The following is a 19,198-nucleotide window of genomic DNA, read 5'->3' on the forward strand; positions in this document are numbered from 1 at the left end:
TGCATTTTAGAAAGCCAGAGTCAATCCAGGCAAAGATGTCAACACTATCTTTTACCTGGATAGAGACCTTCTCTCCAAACTTGTTAAACCAGAAGCTATACTATTCCCACCCACAATAGGTACAGAGTTTCTTCGGGGAAGTAGTAGTTTTCTGCTAGCTGACTCTGAAATTGAAATATTGGGTATCAGTAGCTTTCTTGAAGAGGCTTTTACCAAAATCTACGAAAAGAAATACAGAATGTTTTGTTGTAATTCTACCAACACTGCAGCCTGCAGTGCAGAGAGTCCTGAGCCAGACCCTTCGGACCTTGTAGAGTAAGAAACAGAACTTGCTCTTAAAGGAGAGGGAGAAAAAGACAATCCTAACATAGCTTGTAATACCAATAAGAATAAAAGAGGTGGTGTGCATTTTTAGGGAAGAGAAAAAATTACCTCAACTTAAGGGTCTTAAGGAAAGGTTTCTAGAAGGTGGGGCGTTTGAACTGGACCTTGATGGATGTAAGATTTCAGTCAGCCATAGAGAGCAGGCAGGGCATGGATGGCCTTGATGGAGGAAAGACTATCAGCAAGCAAAGGAAAAGATGAACAAAAAGTCAACACTTTTTGTTCCAAACTTTTATAAATGCAAGTGGCCCTATGAACTAAGGAGCCAGGGGTCATGGCTTGGCCGAGGCTGTACTTTGTTTTGCTGAATATACATTTGGAAGCAGGTGGAGGAGGAGGCAGTTTGGCTGGAGGGGTTCTGAGAGCACACCTGCAGTGGGGGGAGGGGGAAGAAGAGGGATAAGACAGCTCCAGCTGCTGTAGAGACAAGGCTGGGGGGAAGCAGAGATGTTAAAGGGCTTTGTTATGGCATTTTACTTTGTAATGTACTCCCTCCTCTGTAACTACACAAAATCTTCAGTAAAAAGCTGTATTACTGATAATGCTTTTGGAATTGAATTTTTAATTCACAGTGGGGGCGGGGAGTGAAGAGGGGAGGAGTGGTGAGTATGGAGTATTACTAGAAGTAAGCGAGGGATGAAAACAGAGGCAGCAAGAGGGGTGAAGGTATACTTGGTTAATATATTCACTTTGAAATGAAGAAAGGAACTGGTCATTTAGCCCATTACCACTGCTGTGATGGGCCAGACACTGTGCTAGTGTTGGGATGCAGGGTGAGTCCAGCCTGCTTCAGAATTCTGCTGAAGAAACCAGGTCTTCAAAGAGCCTGCATTCTAGTGGGAGGTGAGGCAGGGATTAATTAAATAATAAAAAATGTAAAATTAGGATTGTAATTAGTGTTGTAAAGGAGAGGTCTACAATGCTACAAAAGCTTGTAGAGCGATTTTACCTTGTTGGTTAGCCAAGGGGTGATAGAACTGAGTGAGTTCTGCAGGATGAATCAGAGTATGGTGTGTAATATTTGAGGCAGAGTGAAGAGTAAGTGCAAAGGCCCTGTGGAAGGAAGGAACTGAGGAGAGGCCAGTGTGGCTGGAGCACAGACAGTGATGGGGAGCATACAGCCAAGCACAGCTGAAGAGGCAGGAAGCAGACTTTAGCGAGTCTTGAAGTCATGTAAGAGTTTAAACAGGGGTGCTAGGATAATGTCTATTTTAAAAGGTCACCCTAGCTGCTGTTTGGAAAAGAGATAGGAGTATGGTAAGGGTGGATGTAGGTAAGAAAACCAACTAGGAGGCTATTGCTCTCCCCAAGCAAAAGATGATGATAAGGCAGCATTTTATACCGTAGAAAAAAGCATGACATAGCCTCAGCTAAGCAGATCAACCCTCTTTTATGTTAAATTGACAAGCTGTAAGAAAATGTCACCTTATACTCTGTAGGCAACTTATTGTTCCTTTCAAGTACAAATATGTCCTTATGTAAGTGACTTTAGTAATAAGAACAGATATATGCTAAGACTAGGATGAAAAGACTGTCTCTGAAGGAGAGAAATGCAAAATGTAATATTCATGAGCTTTTGGATATGTCTACATGACAGATGTGTTTCTAAGTGTTCTGTATATTTTAAGCAGAAATCTTCTTTTCCTGGTTGGTTTGTATACAGCACACTAAATGGATGGAATGAGTGAACCATTATGTATGAGTTTCTTTGTCTTTTGGTAAAAATAATCCAGAGATGCATGTGCATTAAAATGTTTCCATATCACCTTCAATTCACCCTGTGTATTCTAATCTTGGTCAAGGAGAAATGGACAAACCACAATAGCACTGGGAAATTATATGCACTTCTATATTGGAAATAGAGCAAGGAGACATAGGCGAATAAAGAAAGATATAAGACACCTAAACCACCTAATTAAAAAACTTGGTCTAACCTTGCACTCAATGACTTACAAAGTATACATTCTTTGTAAGCTTACATGGAACCATAATAAAAATGGCTATGTATGATTAGAAGGCTTTGTTCACTTTGTAATAACTCATTGAACAGCATATGTATGATTTGTGCATTTTTCTTTCCATATGTATGTTAAATTTCAAAAAATGGTTTGTTAAAAAAAACAATCAAACAAAAACTGACCATATAGGAAGCCCAAAGAAAGTCTCAATAAATTTCAAAGGACTAATATTATACAGTAATACAATTAAACTAGAAATTAACAGTAAAAAAATTGACGAAACAAAAAAAACTTCAGAAACTGAAAAACGTATTTCTAAATAACTTATCAGTTAAGGAAAATGCATAATAGAAATTATGAAATACTCAGAATTACATGAAAATGAAAATACTAAAAAAACATACGACTATATACCTAAAATTAAATTTATAGAATTATATGCATAAAAAATTATAAAACATAATATTAAAAATGAATGAGGTAAGTATTCTGAAGAAACCAGAAATAGAATATTACAGTAATCTCAAGAAAAATAAAAGAAATAAGTATAAGAGGAAAAATTGATTAGGGATGACAAAATAAAAAATGGGTTCTCTGGGGGCACCTTGGTGGTTCAGTCGGTTAAGTGACCGATTTTGGCTCAGGTCATGATATCACAGTTCATAGGTTCAAGCCTCGTGTCGGGCTCTGTGCTGACATCTCAGAGCCTGGAGCCTGCTTCAGATTCTAGGTCTCCCTTTCTCTCTGCCTCTCCAGTTCACGTGCTCTGTCTGTATGTCTCTCTCTCTCTCTCTCAAAAATAAATAAACATTAAAAAAAATTTTTTTAATGGGGTCTCTGTAAAGACAAAGAAGACAAACTTCTAGCAAGATGGATGAAGAAAAAAAAGAAGCAATAAATAAACAGTATTGGTGCAGCCATTGTGGAAAACTGTATGGAGGTTCCTCAAAAAATTAAGATTAGAACTACCCTAAGATCTAGGAATTGCACTACTGGGTACTTACCCCCAAAATTAAAAACACTAATTCAAAGGGATACATGCACCCTTATGTTTATAGCAGCATTATCTACAATAGCCAAACTATGGACGCAGCCCAAGTGTCCTTCCATAGATGAATGGATAAACAAGATGGATAAGATCCATAAGATGAATGGATAAATAAGATAAATAAGAAATGGATAAATAGTGCTAAGCAAAATAAGTCAGTCAGAGAAAGACAAATACCATATGATCTCATTCATATGTGGAATTTAAGAAACAAAAGGAGCAAAGGAAAAAGGGAGAGAAAGGCAAACCAAGAAAAACCCTCTTAACTGTAGAGAACAAACTGATAGTTACCAGAGGGGAGACAGGTGGAGGGATAGGAGAAATAGGGGATGGGGATTATCAAGGACACGAAAACAAACAATATTAATGGCAAAATGAGGATCATAATTATAAAAACAGTGGAGACTGAAAAAATCATGAGATTAGAAACTCTATAACAATTAAGTTTAAAACAAAATATTTAAGGGGCACCTGGGTGGCTCAGTCAGTGAAGCATCTGATTCTTGATTTCAGCTCAGGTCATGAACTCACGGTTCAGTTCGTGGGATAGAGCCCTCTGTGCTGACAATGTGGAGCCTGGTTAGGATTCTTTCTCTCGCCCTCTCTCTGCCCCTCCCTGGCTCACACATGCCCTCTCTCTCTCCCCTCTCAAAATAAAAAAAAAAAAACATTAAAAGCAATAAACAGACATTTGAGAAAATTTAAATTACCAAACTTCATTCCAAAGGAGATAGAAAACCTGAAAAAAAACCATCATTAAAGAAATTGAGTTGATAGCCAAAAGTCTCTCCTGAAAATAAAAAGGGAAGACCCAGGCAGTTGACAGTTTTAAAAAGATAATTTACAAAGTCTTCAAGGAATACAGTTCCTGTCTTAAACAAACCATTTTGGAGAATAAAAAAAAAAAAAAAAAAAAAAAAAAAGGAAATCTATTAATCTATCCACTTCTTTTCATGTAAATAAATTACCAAAACTGGACAAGGACAAAATAGGAAAAAGAAAACTATACAGCCAATTCATCAATGAACATAAATGGTAAGATCCTAAATAAAATGTTAATAAATTTAATTCAGTTTAATTATTTAATCACTACATTAAAAAACATATCATGGCCATGAAATAGTTAATTTCAGAATGCAAAATATTCCACATCAGAACAACCTACTGGCTAACAGACACATGAAAAGATACTTAACATCACTCATCATCAGGAAAATACAAATCAAAACCATGACAAGACTACCTCACACCTGTCAGAATGGCTAAAATTAACACAGGAAACAACAGATGTTGGCAAGGATGCGGAGAAAGGGGAACCCTCTTACACTGTTAGTGGGAATGCAAATTGATGCACCCACTCTGGAAAACTGGAGGTTCCTCAAAAAGTTAAAAATGGAACTACCCTAAGATCCAGCAACTGCACTGTTAGGTATTTATCCAAAGGATAAAAAAATGCTGATTTGAAGGGGCACATGCACCCTGATGTTTACAGCAACACTATCAACAATAGCCAAATTGTGAAAAGAGCCCAAATGTTCATCGACTGATGAGTGGATATATTACTCAGCAATCAAAAAGAATGAAATCTTGCCCTTTGCAATGATGTGGATGGAGTTAGAGTATACTATGCTAAACAAAATATGTCAGTCAGAGAAAGACAAATATCATATGATTTCACTCATATGTGGAATTTAAGAAACAAAACAGATGAGGAGTGCCTGAGTAGCTCAGATGGTTAAGCATCTGACTCTTGATTTTGGCTCAGGTCATGACCTCATGGTTCATGAGACTGAGTCTCTTATCCGGCTCTGTGCTGACAGTGTGGAGCTTGCTTGGGATTCTCTCTCTCCCTCTCTCTTTGCCCCTCCACCACTCATTCATGCTTTCTCTCTCTCAAAATAAATAAATAAACTTTATTTAAACTTAGGGGAAGGGGAAAAAAAGAGAGGAAAGCAAGCCATAAAGACTCTTAACTATAGAGAACAAACTGAGGGTTGATGGAGGGGAGGTGGGTGGGGCGTGGGCTAAATGGGTGATGGGTATTAAGGAGGGCACTGGTGATGAGCACTGGGTGTTATATGTCAGTGATGAATCACTAAATCCTACACATGAAACCAATTTTGCTATATATGTTAACTAACTAGAATTTAAATAAAAACTTGAAATAAAAAAACCTACTAAATTTCTCTGTGTTTTTAACAGATTAACAGACAAACCATATGACTATATAACAAAAATGTAGAAATATATTTAACCAATTATCACTCATTCATGATTAAAAAACGTTTGGGAAAGAATATAACAGAATTTTCTCAACCTGATAAAGGGCTTCTACCAAACCCTACAGCAAACATTTAATGGTGAACAGATTTCCTATTAAAGCTGGGAACAATATAGGAGACTCTCAGTTTCTGCTATCATAAAACATGGTACTGTAGGTCCTAGCTAATGCAATGAGAGAGAGAGAGAGAGAGAGAGAGAGAGAGAGAGAGAGAAAACCAAGTATGAGACTTGTAAGAGAAAAGGCAAGACTGCTTTTCTCAAGGTATGGCCAACTACATAGAACAATCCAAAGAAAGGAATAGAAAAGCCAACAGTAATAAAGAGTTCACCAAGGATACTGGTTCCAAAATCAGTATACAAAAATCAATAATATTACAATACACCAGCAACAGTCATTTAGAAAATGTAATAGGAAAAGAAACAATTAACAGTAACAATGAAATCTATAATGTAGCAGAATTAATCTACTAGAGGAGGCAACAATTCCTCACGGAGAAAGTTACAAAACATGATTGAAGGGAATAAAGGACCTGACTAATAGATTACAGATGAGAAGATGCAATATGAGAAGAATGTCTGTTCTCCTCAAATTAAGGTATACATTTAGTGCAGTTCCAATCAAAATCCCAATGGATTTTTTTTCACGGAATTTAACATCTTAATACTAAATTCATCTGGAAAAGAAGAGGAACAAAAGTAGCTAACACAATTTCGAACTATAATAAAATGGAGAGATTTGCCTCCTGAAATACCAAGACTTACTATAAAGCTATAGTAGAAACAAGTAGAAAGCAATGTATGTTTGTAATGGACAGGCTGTGTAGTCTTAAAGTGTCTGCTGGATATACCACCACTTCTGAAGCAAGTAGTTCTATGTGGGTCTTCTCTAAACAAGATAAACTGCTGTGACTTAAGTGCATCTGTTGAGTAAAACCAGTAGTGTAATCTTATTCATGACTGACTTCGACAGTGCCCAAATCAACAGAGCTGCAGATAAGTTGGATACAGTGAGAGCCAACCTCCCATGTGGTACTTTGAGGCAATCTAGATTGAATAGTGTCAAACTGATTCAATAATATCCTCTTTTGGAGGAAGAGTAGATGCTAGTTAAACAAAGAGAAAGTGGTTTACTTGAGCTAAGATGGGACACTGAAGCTCTAAAGTATTATTCTTATTCACGCTTTGAACTGTTGTTCATTTCAATTTTGGAAGATAAATTCCTAGGGTGGCTACATAACCAAATGAGATGACTTTCCCTTCTACCCCATATTCTTAGGTCTCTTTGCAATTAAATTAATTCACATAGCACTTTGTATCTCTTCCTTGCAGCCTTAACAAGACGGATAAACAGGAAGATCATGATTTGATGCGATGTGAAGCTTATATAATTTTGGAGGGGGGTGCTTTTTAAAGGAAAAATGCCAATGATAACTAGGAGAATTTCCCACAGATTAGCTTCTGGTTCTGTATATTTCAAACCTTATTTCTCCTCCTCTACCCCTATATTTCCAGGGCCAGAATTCACAGGACAAGTTCATATCACAACACAAACTTTGATCCTGCACCTCCCGGGCACACTGGATGTTAATGATATCCCTGGAAGCCATTCCTACGCCTGGATGCCTAGCAATAATTAAACTCCACTTGAAATTGATGTGAATCAAATAAATATGTCCCACTAAATTCAAATTTTCATTTGTCAGATCCCCCAAATGCCTCAGATCACTGCGATACCACCCACCAGGAGGGAAAATGTAATAGAAGAGGTCAGGAGAGACACAGCAGTCTTAGGCAACTGAGATTTAAATATCTTCGTCTAATTTTACAGAAACAGAATGGCCATGTGAACACATTTCTAGGGCCCTTCCCAGGGTTCTGGAGAAGATCATGTAAGGAGGGGACCCTGTACTAGTTTGACAGTACATCACTTGCTGATATTCAACGTCAGGACAAGATTTTTGAAAACAATAATAAAGGAAAATGCTCACTAAATGTCAGCTGCTGACAATCACTGATTACTAAATCTCCGGGCATTGGGTTTATTCCTGACTCAAAGTTGGGAATTTATTCACAAATATACCTATGATCCTAGCCAATTAAGAGAAGGAATGCTCTTCATATTGCTGCAACTGGAACTTATCTGCTTCTTACAGTTTCTGTATTCACTTGTCCATCTTCTGTTCCCTGAAATCCTGTCCCAGTCTTATACTTGACTATCCCTGCATATTTGTATTTCTCTCCTTCTCCACTTTACCACTCCATCCCCCCTCTTCCAGCCAAATACAGTTTCACATACTTAGTCCTTGTAATCCATGTCCCAATAAATTCTGATAAATTCTATTAGGAAAAGAAAAAGTCTTCAAAATATGAAATATTCATTGGTGAAGTGGTTACTTGTGAAATTGTTCCCCACTTGCATTGTTCCATCTGCTAACCCTAGTGCCTACATCCACTCCTATCAAAGTCTTAGCCATCCATTTGGAAATATCCAATCCTCAAAAATAATAGAAATCCACTGCAAATCTTGCAAAAGATGTGGACTTTCACAAAATTCATAAAAGCGATGTTTGCAGCAGCCTGCAAAGTCACTAATAAAGGAGGATCTCAGAGCGTTGTACTAGATAACAAAGGGGAAAAAGAGAAAATCAGTAAGAATAATGATGACATCAGTGCTTCAAAAGGAAGTAATTTAGTTTCAAAGGATTAAGAGAGGACCTTAGGAAAACTGGATAAAGGCCTCCAACATTTCTACAAATATGAGCCTCTGCAAAAATCAAATGCAAAGTGAAGGATAATGAGCTATATAAAAATAACTGTGGGGGTGCCTGGGTGGCTCAGTCGGGTTAAGCATCCGACTTTGGCCTAGGTCAGGATCTCACGGCTCTTGTGAGTTCGAGCCCCACATTGGGCTCTGTGCTGACGACTCAGAGCCTGGAGCCTGCTTTGTATTCTGTGTTTCCCTCTCTCTCTGCCCCTCCTCTGTCCATGCTCTGTCTCTGTCTCTCTCAAAAATAAACATTAAAAAATTTTTTTTAAAAATAATAAAATAAAAATAACTGTGCCCACAAATTAACACTTGATTTATCAGAATTAGCACACAGTTGTAATTGTGACCTTAAATGTTAAATATAAGATATATTCATTTTCATAATTTTTTGATTGCATTATTTCAAGATAAAGGCTCAATCAAGTCTTTTTCTTTCACTATAGAATCCAGGTCTTCACGTTAAATAGATTCACTTTGGGAGGACCTTTCCTGGAAAAAGAAGAGGGAAAGGAAGACCTCTTGTACTCATCTCTGTTTTCCAAACACAAAATGGTATAAGAATCCCCTCAAGAAACTATACAAAGTACAGACACATGGGTTCCCCTGCCAGATCAGTTCCAAATCTTCAAGAGCAGAAGAGAACTTAGCACTCCATCTTTTTGACAATCATCTAAAGGGATCCTTTTGATAACCAAGCAAATGTAGAAACAAACACCTTAACTAATCCAAAGGGAAATGATGAAGTTTATTCTGTCTTTCTCTCTCTTTCCCTCTCTCTTACCTTTATGAAGTCTTTTTAAAATGTTGTCATCTGTAGTCTTTGTACTCCTTTCTTCTTTCTTTTATCCTTTTGCATGCCTTTTTCCCATATCAGTGTCTAATCTATAAACAAAATTTTGAAACACCTTTAAAAAAAAAAAAACTCAGAACTCCTTTTATTCTCATTCCTTTAAAATTGAGTGTAAGCGATTTGTTTCAAATTTCTTTTTTCTACATTCCCTCAGCCTGCATTCTCATGAGCCCATTTTGCTCTAAATTCATCTGGACATTAAACTGCTTTGCAAATATTATCATATTCTGTCTTCTCTTTCTGTACAGCCTGATTGTCAGCTCCTCAAAGACAACACCACATCCTTCATTTCTTCTGCATTTCCCCCACTGAGCCTGGAAGATTGACTAAGACTCACTAGTGTGCAGTATGCTTCACACAGTGGGTGCTTAATAAATGTTTTAAAACAATATTAAAATGTTGAATAAACATGACAGCAGTGCTGCTCATCACTTCAAATGCCAACACTTTCTAGGTCCCTTCTCTGCCTAGCAACCATTTCCCAACATACCTATATGTCTTCAGACATTTCATCCAAGGTGAAGCTCTCTTTTGATCCAGCTTTCCTTGTCTGAGTTATGGAAATATTGTTTACATGCTTTCCCCTGAGGAGTACCTGACTGGTATCCAAAGACCCTGCTGTGCAACTTGAAGTTGCGTTTTCCCCTTGGTGATAGTGGGGGAAAGGGGAAAGACAGTAGGGATGGAGGTTTCCCTTGGGTTACTTTTTTTTTCTCCCTGAATCATCTTTCACATTAAGACACAATGCCTCTATGCATATTTTCGTATCTTGAAGGTATTTTTCATTCTTAGCACCTGAAGAGTGCTAAGGATTTTAGGTAAGGGGTATTTTAATCAAGATACTGTTTCTTCACACGCTTTATTCAATATTTCATTTTTTAACGACTTACTAGTCAGGCAGGCAACATTTCTAACATCATTCTCCTATTCAACATTGTTTCGTGGCTAAGAAAAACACACCTTTACTTACGTTGTACAGATCTAATGTGGTAACGTACAGAAAAGCTTATTCTCTTTTTTGGCAGAGGACATTGTGCTTTGCAAAGCACTTTGGCACCTCTCCATTATCTTATGTAATCCTCACAAAAGGTTTGTTAGGTAAACGGCATAGGGGTCATTACACAGGATGAGCAGGAGGAAAACTCACAGACGTTAAGTGACTTGTTCAAAGTCACACACCTTGGAGGGACCCACAGTGAAACAGGACTCTACTAGAGCCAGTCCCGTTCCCCGTGTCTGCCAGTCTCACACAGTTCAACTTCTCATAAAAAGCTCTGCTTTGAGAAAGGCTGCTAGGAAACAGCAGGCAACGAGCAACAGATTGTGGGTAGGTAGAAGGAGGAAGCGGGGGTGGGCGAAAAGAGCACACTGTGCATGCGCAGATCGCTATTACGGCCCCAGGACCGCGAGGAAGGTTGCGGAAAGAAGCTGAGTTCTTTGTCTCGCTCTCTCACCTACCTTCAGCTGACGCGCAAGCGCACTCCCGCAGGATGAAGGTCAGAATAAAGTGGGGGAGGGCCTCGGAGTCGCGCAGGCGCGCTTCTGTGCCGGACTGCCAAGATGTCGTTCCCTAAGTACCAGCCTTCGCGCCTGGCCACTCTACCCTCCACCCTCGACCCAGCCGAATACGACGTATCTCCAGAAGCCCGGAAGGCGCAAGCCGAGCGGTTGGCCATAAGATCCCGACTTAAACGGGAGTACCTGCTTCAGTACAACGACCCCAGCCGCCGAGGGCTCATCGTGAGTCGGGGGCCGGCCGGGCGGGAATCAAGGGCCATAGAGTCCGGGCTGTCCCCTCCGACCGGGCAGCCCAGACCGGCCAAGGGAGACCCCGCAGCGGGGCGGCCACCGTTCCAATCCGTATCTTAGACATTGGCCCTTTTCCAGGCTCAGAGAGCAGGCCAACCCACTAGCCCTTTGACCTTGGGCGGAGAGCTTGGTGGTCTACAGGACGGTTCTCAGTTCACACCGGGCTGGGTTTGAATCCTGGCTTGCTCACAAAAGTGACACAACTCTGCTGCTTAGCCTCGGTTTTCCTGTCTGGAAAATGGGATTAATACAGCACTTCTTACTTTATGAGGCTGTGACGAGGATTAAATGAGACCAGGCACATCACCAGCCAACACAGTGACCGGGCTGTAATGAATGTAATGAGTGCTCAGAAAATGTGTTGTGTGTGTTATTTATTTTTTTTTAAAGCAGTTTTCCACCATTCAGTTCACAATTCATATCAATACTGCTCTCTCCTGATGGGAATATAGTGATTTTTCAATTTGTATCTTTTAAAGACCCCAAAACTGCAGCTGTTGAAGCTGTGGTCTTTGGATTCATATGCCAAGGCAGCACAAGTTGGCAAACTATATGACCCTAGGCAATTTGCCTACTCTCTCCAAACGTTAATTTTCTGATCTTATGTGGGAATGGTAGTATACTCTTTATAAAGCCATTGTGCGGTTAAATGAAATAGTTTGTATAACATTCCAGGCACTTAATATATAACCAGTAGACTGATAGCTATTATTTAATGAGTGCGCTTTTTGATAATTTTCTGTCCAAGAGCTGTTTAAATATGATGTCAAATATACTAAAAACAAAACAAAAAAACCCCAAAACAAAAAAAAAACCACTTTTCCCAATAGTTGCATTGGTGTTCTGTAGGACTTTTTGGAAGTTATGAGAATTGAAGGAAATTTAAATTGTGCAGGCACTATCTAAACCCTTTCCGAATATTCAAATGTCACAAGTATTCAGAATTAGGCCCTGTTATTAACCCCATTTTACAGATTGGAAGACAACATGGGAAGGACAAGTAGGTCATAGAGTGATACTCCCTTAGCAAGTGATAGAGCAGAATTTAAACCTTGATCTTTGTAACCCAAAACATCTGCTTAACCAGTTGGCTGTACCAATTCTAGTTAGAACTGGAGAAGAAGGTGTTTACTTGAGAAGGTGTGGAGAGAGACATGTGTTATTTACATACACAGGTGGGTTTGATGTGCCAGATAGCTGAAGTTTAAACCCCAGATTGTCTTCTTTCCAGTTCTGTGCCCTAGGACAGTTTCAATTTTGTCATATAAAAGAGACAGTAATACCTGCCTCATTGGTTGTTCTGTTAATTAAATAAATGAGTGCCTGGCACTTAATCATTTAGTGATCAATACATGGAAATTCCTTGCCTAATCTTTAAGAATGATTGATTCAATGAACAAATAATTGCTGTAATAGGCTAGGCCCTGTGTTAGATGCTGAGGTGACAGTGTAGATTCCTGTCCTCATAGAGCTTTCTTTCCAGTGGGGCAGACAAGTAATAAATAGATTTAAAAACTAAATAATTTAGGGGCACCTGGGTAGCTCAGTCAGTTAAGTGTCCGACTTTTGACCTGGGTTCACGTCATGATCTCATGGTTTGTGAGTTCTAGCTTCGCATCAGGTTCTGCGCTGACAGCGTGGAGCCTGCTTGGGATTCTGTCTCTCCCTCCGACTGCCCCTCTCCTGCTTGCTCTTTGTCTCTCTCTCTCCCAAAATAAATACATAAACTTAAAAAAGTAAATCATTTAGCATGTTAGTGATAAGTGATAAGGAAAATAAAGCAAGGAAGGGAATTCAGAATGTGTGTATATAGTAGGGAGGGACAGCAGCTGAAATGTTAGATATCCCTAGGGAAGGCCTTCCGTGGAAGGTGACATGAAGGAAGTGAGGTGAAGGAGATAGCCACACAGCTCTCAGGAAAGTAGCATTTTAGGTAGAGGGGACAGGTGTTGAGGTCCTTAGACAGGAGTGTGCCTGGTTAGTTTCAAAAATACTGAAGAGACCATTGTGACTGAAGTGGAGAAAGGTGGAAGCAAAGTAGGAAGAGATGAGCACAGAAAGGTACTTGGAACTAGATCACACCAAGAAGGACTTTTACTGAGTGAGTAATCTGCCCTTATACTTTAACTTCTCTCTGGTTGCTTACTTAAAAATACATTATGGAGGACAAGAGCAAGGAGTCTAGTTAGGAGGCTTTTGAGGTAATCTATCAGGGTTTTTTTGGCAGTGTAGGTGGTAAGAAGTGGTGAATTATGAGTATGTATTGAAAGTAAAGCCAACCAGATTTGCTAGCAGATTGGATGTGAGGTGTAAGAGAGAGAAGGGTGAAGAATGGCTCCAAGGTTTTTGACCTAAGTTATCAGAACAATGAAGTTGCTTTTTACCAAGGTAGAGAAGAATGTGAGAGGAGCAGGGATGGAGATGGAGTGGAACATTGGGAAATCAGTTTGGGATACATCACATTTGACATGCCTGTTAGACAACATGACTGTTGAGCAAGTAGTTGGATATTATGTCTGGAGTTCGGGGTAGAGGTCTGGGGAAGTAAAATTTTGGGAGTCATCGGCCTATAGATGGATATTTAAAACCATGTGACAGGAGGAGCTCATCAAGGGAATGAATGTAGATGGAAAAGACGAGTAAAGGGGCGCTTGGGTGGCTCAGTCAGTGAAGTGTCCGACTCTTCACTTCAGCTCAGGTCATGATCTCGCGGCTCAGGTCATGATCTCATGGCTCAGGTCATGATCCCACAGTTCGTAAGTTTGGCCCCCGAATGGGGCTCTGCACTGACAGTCTGGAGCCTGCTTGGGATTTTGTCTCTCCCTCTCTCTCTGCCCCTCCCCTGCTTGCTCTCTATCTCTCCCAAAATAAAAATAAACAAACAAAAAGACCAGTAAGGTCTAAGGTCCAGTATTAAGCATTTAGAGAAATAAGGACATAGAGAGCAAAAGAGACCAAGAGGGAATGGCCACAGGGTTTGGAGGAAAACCAGGCAGGTGTGTGTCCTGAGAGCCAAAAGAAATGATGTGAAGGATTGTTCACCATGTCAGATGCTGCTGATAGTTCTTTGGAGATAGAGTGGTGTCAAAGAAGGAAAACTATCTCCCATGGAATGTGTTTTGGAACTTCTCTTAACAGTACCAGGCTCAATAAACTATGGTCATGGGGCTGTTGATGTTTTTATGAAATAAAATATCTGTTTCTGGAAGACTGATCTGACAGGTAAATATGTAGAGACGCCACTGGCAAATTGAGAATTCTGTCATGGGAGAATCATTCAAATACATTAATAGTAGAAGGGATAGATACAAGAATAGATGTATTTATCCTTTCAGGTATTGACCTCAAACATCCCCTTAAACCTGTGTATATCTTGTGTCTTCACCTTTACTGTTTCTGCAGACACTTTGGTTTAAAAATGTATCTGTGGAAGATCCAGTTTAACTATTTTAATTCTACCAATCGTGACTTCCTTGGCATTGCATAGGACCTTGAATGTTCTCCTTTAGTATTAAAGTTTTAAAACTGATTTAATTTGCTTATTTTTAATCTGCCTATCAGTTAATTGGAGCAAATAATTTTTATAAAATCATTTGGGGATTTAGCTAATTAAGTTTAATTATGTGTTTGGGGCAGATTTGCTATCTTATATAGTTGTTCTAGTATAAATATATTAAAATGGATAATTACTTTTTTAAACCAAGACAGTCTGATTATTTTTTTTAACAACCTTGTCCTCACTACAAATTATTTTAATAGTGTTAAATGTAATAGTTTTGCTTGTAAAATATCTGCCAAGTCAGCTTAAAGAAATTAAAGTTCAGAGTTAGCCTACCTCAGTCTTCACCTTCCTGCAATTTGTATGTAGCCTGGAAAGACAGGGCAGGGTGGGGGGTAGCATTAGAAAGGGTCCTGGAAACAAAGTACAAAGCATGACAGAGCATATGAAATCAGTCCTCATCGGGAATACTGTGGTTCAGTTGGTCACACTTTAAGAACGACAATGAAGCTAAAAAAAAAAAATCCAGAAAAGAAAAAAAAAAAAGATCAAAGAGAAAAAGTGGCTTCTCTGACAGCTTAAAAAGATTAGGTTTCTTGGGGCAGCTGGGTGACTCAATTGGTTAAGCATCTGACTTCAGCTCAGGTCATGATCTCACCATTTGTGAGTTCGAGCCCTGTGTCAGGCTCTGTGCTGGCAGCTTGGAACCTGGAGCCTTCTTTGATTCTGTGTCTCCCTTCTCTTTGTCCCTTCCCGGCTCAAGCTCTTTCTCTCTCTCTCTCTCTCAAAAATAAATTAAAAAAAATAAAAGATTATATTTCTTAAATCTCAAATAAATAGAAAGCTGAAGGGTGATATAAGAATATTTTAAATTCTGAAGGATTTGAACAAGATCATCAGAGAGTTAATTCAACAAATACTAGAAATGAAAGGTCTTCCCCCAAGCTATTTAGGAATATTCAGGGCTTACCCTTAGCTGTGGTGGAGCACAAAAGGCATCTCCCGTCCTCCCCCACAAAAGTTTTGATGAGATTGTTTCAGTGTGGTCCTGCTTAAGTTCCTGTAACTTTCTGTTTTCATGAATTTCAGGAAGATCCTGCCTTGATTCGTTGGACCTATGCAAGATCAGCAAATATCTATCCCAATTTCAGACCCACTCCCAAGACCTCACTCTTAGGAGCTCTATTTGGAATTGGGCCCCTCTTCTTCTGGTATTATGTTTTCAAAACTGACAGAGTAAGTATTGGGGCCTGATATTTACTTTCTGTGTGATTAGTTCCCTGGGCTGGCTGCAGCTCTTTCTCTTGTCCATTGCCACCAGCCTTCCTCCCATCTTAACCCCTCTACTCTTTTATCTTTATTCCTTTCCAGCAAGAGTTAAAAGTTTCGATTACATGTTTGGTTTTATTGCTTTATCATTTCAACTCTTACTGAAATATACTTTACTAAAATTCATGATAGTCTCTGAGACTTTCAAATTAATTTAATGGCTGCTCTAGAATATCAAGTAATAAGTTGGTCAGTTTAAATTTCTAAGACTTGAACTTAGAGCTCATGAAAGAGTTTTCCTGGTGTGTTTTAGATGATGTAAGGAAATTGTGCTGTGAATATTAAGTGAGAGAATACATAAATAACTTTAAAAAGTTAATATAGAAGTTAAACTTTGCTATTTTGAATTACCTTTAGAAATTATCTTTGTGAATTTTTATATTTTTCTTAGTTCATCTGTTTTTAAAAGAGATGTTTATTTGGTTAAATGTTAGCAGAATACATAAGTCATTTAGTGTGTTCCCTATTTGTATGAATTCTAGTTATGTTGGTCACATTTTGTGAATTAATGTTAAAACTTCCTAATACCCTAACAAGAGGAAAGCAAAAGCAACCCGTGGTGGGAATCTGCCATCAGAGGCCATATGATCGCAGAGAAAGCCAAGCTTATCTTTGACAGCTAGTACTAGACCCCCGGGAGGCCTCATGTTGCCATATAGACTGGAACCCCCTCATCTAGCTCTGCCTTAAACTGGCCAGTCCACTCTCCTGTTAGACCTTATATATATATTTTTGATTGATAAATTAACTGCTTCACAGAAAGGTAGGCCACACTTACCCAGAAGGTGTTTGCATTTTGCTTTTGACATATGATTTTTAGTGGGGTAATAAAATGATTCCAACATGTGTTTTTCTTTTCTCTTTTTTTTTATGTTTATTTATTTTTGAGAGAGAGAGTGTGAACGTAAGTGGGAGAGGGTCTGAAGCAGGCTCTGTGCTGAGAGCAGAGAGCCCGATGTGGGGCTCAAACTCACAAACTGTGAGATCATGACCTGAGCCAAAGTCAGATACTTAACCAACTGAGCCACGCAGGCGCCCCATCTATTTTTTTTTTAATTTTTTTTAACGTTTATTTATTTTTGAGACAGAGAGAGACAGAGCATGAACAGGGGAGGGGCAGACAGAGAGGGAGACACACAATCAGAAGCAGGCTCCAGGCTCTGAGCCATCAGCCCAGAGCCCGACGCGGGGCTCGAACTCACGGACCGTTAGATCGTGACCTGAGCTGAAGTCGGATGCTTAACCGACTGAGCCACCCAGGCGCCCCTCTATTTTTTTTTTTTTTTATGTTTATTTTTACTTTATTGAGAGAGAGGGAGAGAGAATCCCAAGCAGGCTCAGCGCTGTCAGTACAGAGCCTGACATAGGGCTTGGTCTCACAAACTGCAAGATCATGACCTGAGCCAAAACCAAAAGTCAAATGCTTAACCAACTGAGCCACCCAGGTGCCCTACATAAGATGTTTTTCAATAGGAATGTTTTTTCATTGTCCCTTTATTTCTTCAGACTGCTACTTCTTCCCTTATACAATGTGGGATGGGAATTAGCTTTGGAGTATTTAAGTCTTGTTTCAGAGTTGTACTGTGGGTTCTGCCAGAATACTTTGTTTTTTTGTTTGTTTTTGTATTTTCTAGTACTTTTTTGTTTATATATTTTGCAAAATGGTCACCAGAGTAAGTCTAGTTAACATCTGTCACCATACATAGTTACAAAAATAATCTTTTTTCTTATAATGAGGACTTAAGAATAATTCTCTTAGCAACTTTCAAATATTCAATATAGTATTATTGACTGTAGTCACCATGCTGTACATTATATTCCCATGACTTATTTAGTTTGTGATTGGAAGTTTGTGCCTTTTGATCCCCTTCACCCATTTTGCCCACTGCCCACCTCCTGCCTCTGTCACCTACCTGTGTGTTCTCTGTATCTATATGCTTGTACTTATGAAATTGCAAGATTTCATTCTTTTTTTTTTTATTATGGCTGAATAGTATTCCATTGTATACATATACCATGTCTTTATTCATCCATTGATGGACACTGAGGTTGTTTCTGTATCTTGGCTGTTGTAAATAGTGTTGCAATGAACAGGGGTCAGAATGTGTTGTTTCTAATGCAGTTTTTTTTGTTTGTTTTTTGTTTTATTTGTTTGTTTGTTTGTTTGTTTTCTATCTCTGCAGGATAGGAAAGAAAAACTGATCCAGGAAGGAAAATTGGATCGAACATTTAGCATTTCATATTAAGTCTGGCAATGATGACTCTATGTATTATTGTTTAAATAAATCTCCTATTAATCATTAAATAGTTTCTCTTTCTTCCTGTTACCTTAATTCAACAAATATTTGCTGTACATTGTATTATCCCTACTTTGTAAGAGTTCACAGTTTAATGAAGAAACAAATTCACGTTGATGCATTCAGTCATTCAGCAAATGAGTGTCTACTATGAGCCAGGCATTGTGCTCTGGTCCCAGAAGACAACAGTCAATAAGACAAGTTTAGGCCCTGTGCGTAAGGAGTACACTCTGACAACTGTTTTATTCCATTATTGTTATTTGAGAGCTCATTATATCTAGTACTACTTAATAATCTAAACTCGTGTCTGGCTCCAGCCCCAGCGGTAAATGCAACAGAACGGTAACATCAATGTGGTAAAAAAAGATATGACAGGGATTCAGGAAAGTGATATAGAAGCTCATGGAGAAATAATTCTGTCTAGGGAGATGGCATTTGATCAAGGCTCTGAAGATCACAGGGGCTAACGGCAAAACGGAAGCATTAAAGGGCAAGGTGTGTTGAGTATGGCTATATTGGGGGCCATTGTAGGATAAGAAGACAGGGTAGAGGCCACGCTGAGGAAAAGAAGTAAAATGGTTTAGCACATGGGCTTTGAAGGTTAGATTGGGGTCAGAACCCTAGCTCAAGCTGAACAGTTGAGTTGGAATACAAGGCCTCCTGTTACCCCAGCTCTAGCATGGAGATAGTAATGCCTACTTCCTCATAAGGTCATGAAGATAGAAATGAGATAACATAGTATTGCTCAATAAAATAAAGCTACATGCTTTATTGTTCAGTCTTGAAACAGTAGGGTGACAATTGGACCTATGAAGGCAGAGTAAGAAAGTGTTACAGGAAGAGCTTGCTCTTTAGGGCTGATTTACGTTAGTATATTGTTTTTAACTTTAAGAGCATATTCACAAGTCTTCTCATCTGAATCTTATATGAGTCTGGGGTACTCAGAAACACAGAACCTGAGAGACAAGCTTATG

General features: G+C 39.0%; 1 protein-coding gene and 1 long non-coding RNA gene across 2 annotated transcripts; one reads left to right on the forward strand and one right to left on the reverse strand.

Annotated features, from left to right (window-relative positions):
* Positions 1–6,797: 6,797 nt before the first annotated feature.
* On the reverse strand, positions 6,798–10,692 carry LOC122230680. The gene is made up of 3 exons (XR_006207717.1): positions 10,470–10,692; positions 9,222–9,322; positions 6,798–6,809 (listed from the first exon to the last, which is right to left on the reverse strand). It is a non-coding gene; the product is annotated as an uncharacterized LOC122230680 (long non-coding RNA).
* A 75-nt stretch (positions 10,693–10,767) lies between these two features.
* On the forward strand, positions 10,768–18,232 carry NDUFB4 (NADH:ubiquinone oxidoreductase subunit B4). The gene is made up of 3 exons (XM_007098343.3): positions 10,768–11,030; positions 15,688–15,834; positions 18,111–18,232. The coding sequence occupies exons 1-3, from the start codon at positions 10,851–10,853 to the stop codon at positions 18,171–18,173; spliced, it is 390 nt and encodes a 129-aa protein (XP_007098405.1). The 5' UTR covers positions 10,768–10,850; the 3' UTR covers positions 18,174–18,232.
* Positions 18,233–19,198: the final 966 nt, after the last annotated feature.

This window comes from Panthera tigris, chromosome C2 (genome assembly GCF_018350195.1).
Source record: "Panthera tigris isolate Pti1 chromosome C2, P.tigris_Pti1_mat1.1, whole genome shotgun sequence".
Lineage (NCBI taxonomy): Eukaryota > Metazoa > Chordata > Mammalia > Carnivora > Felidae > Panthera > Panthera tigris.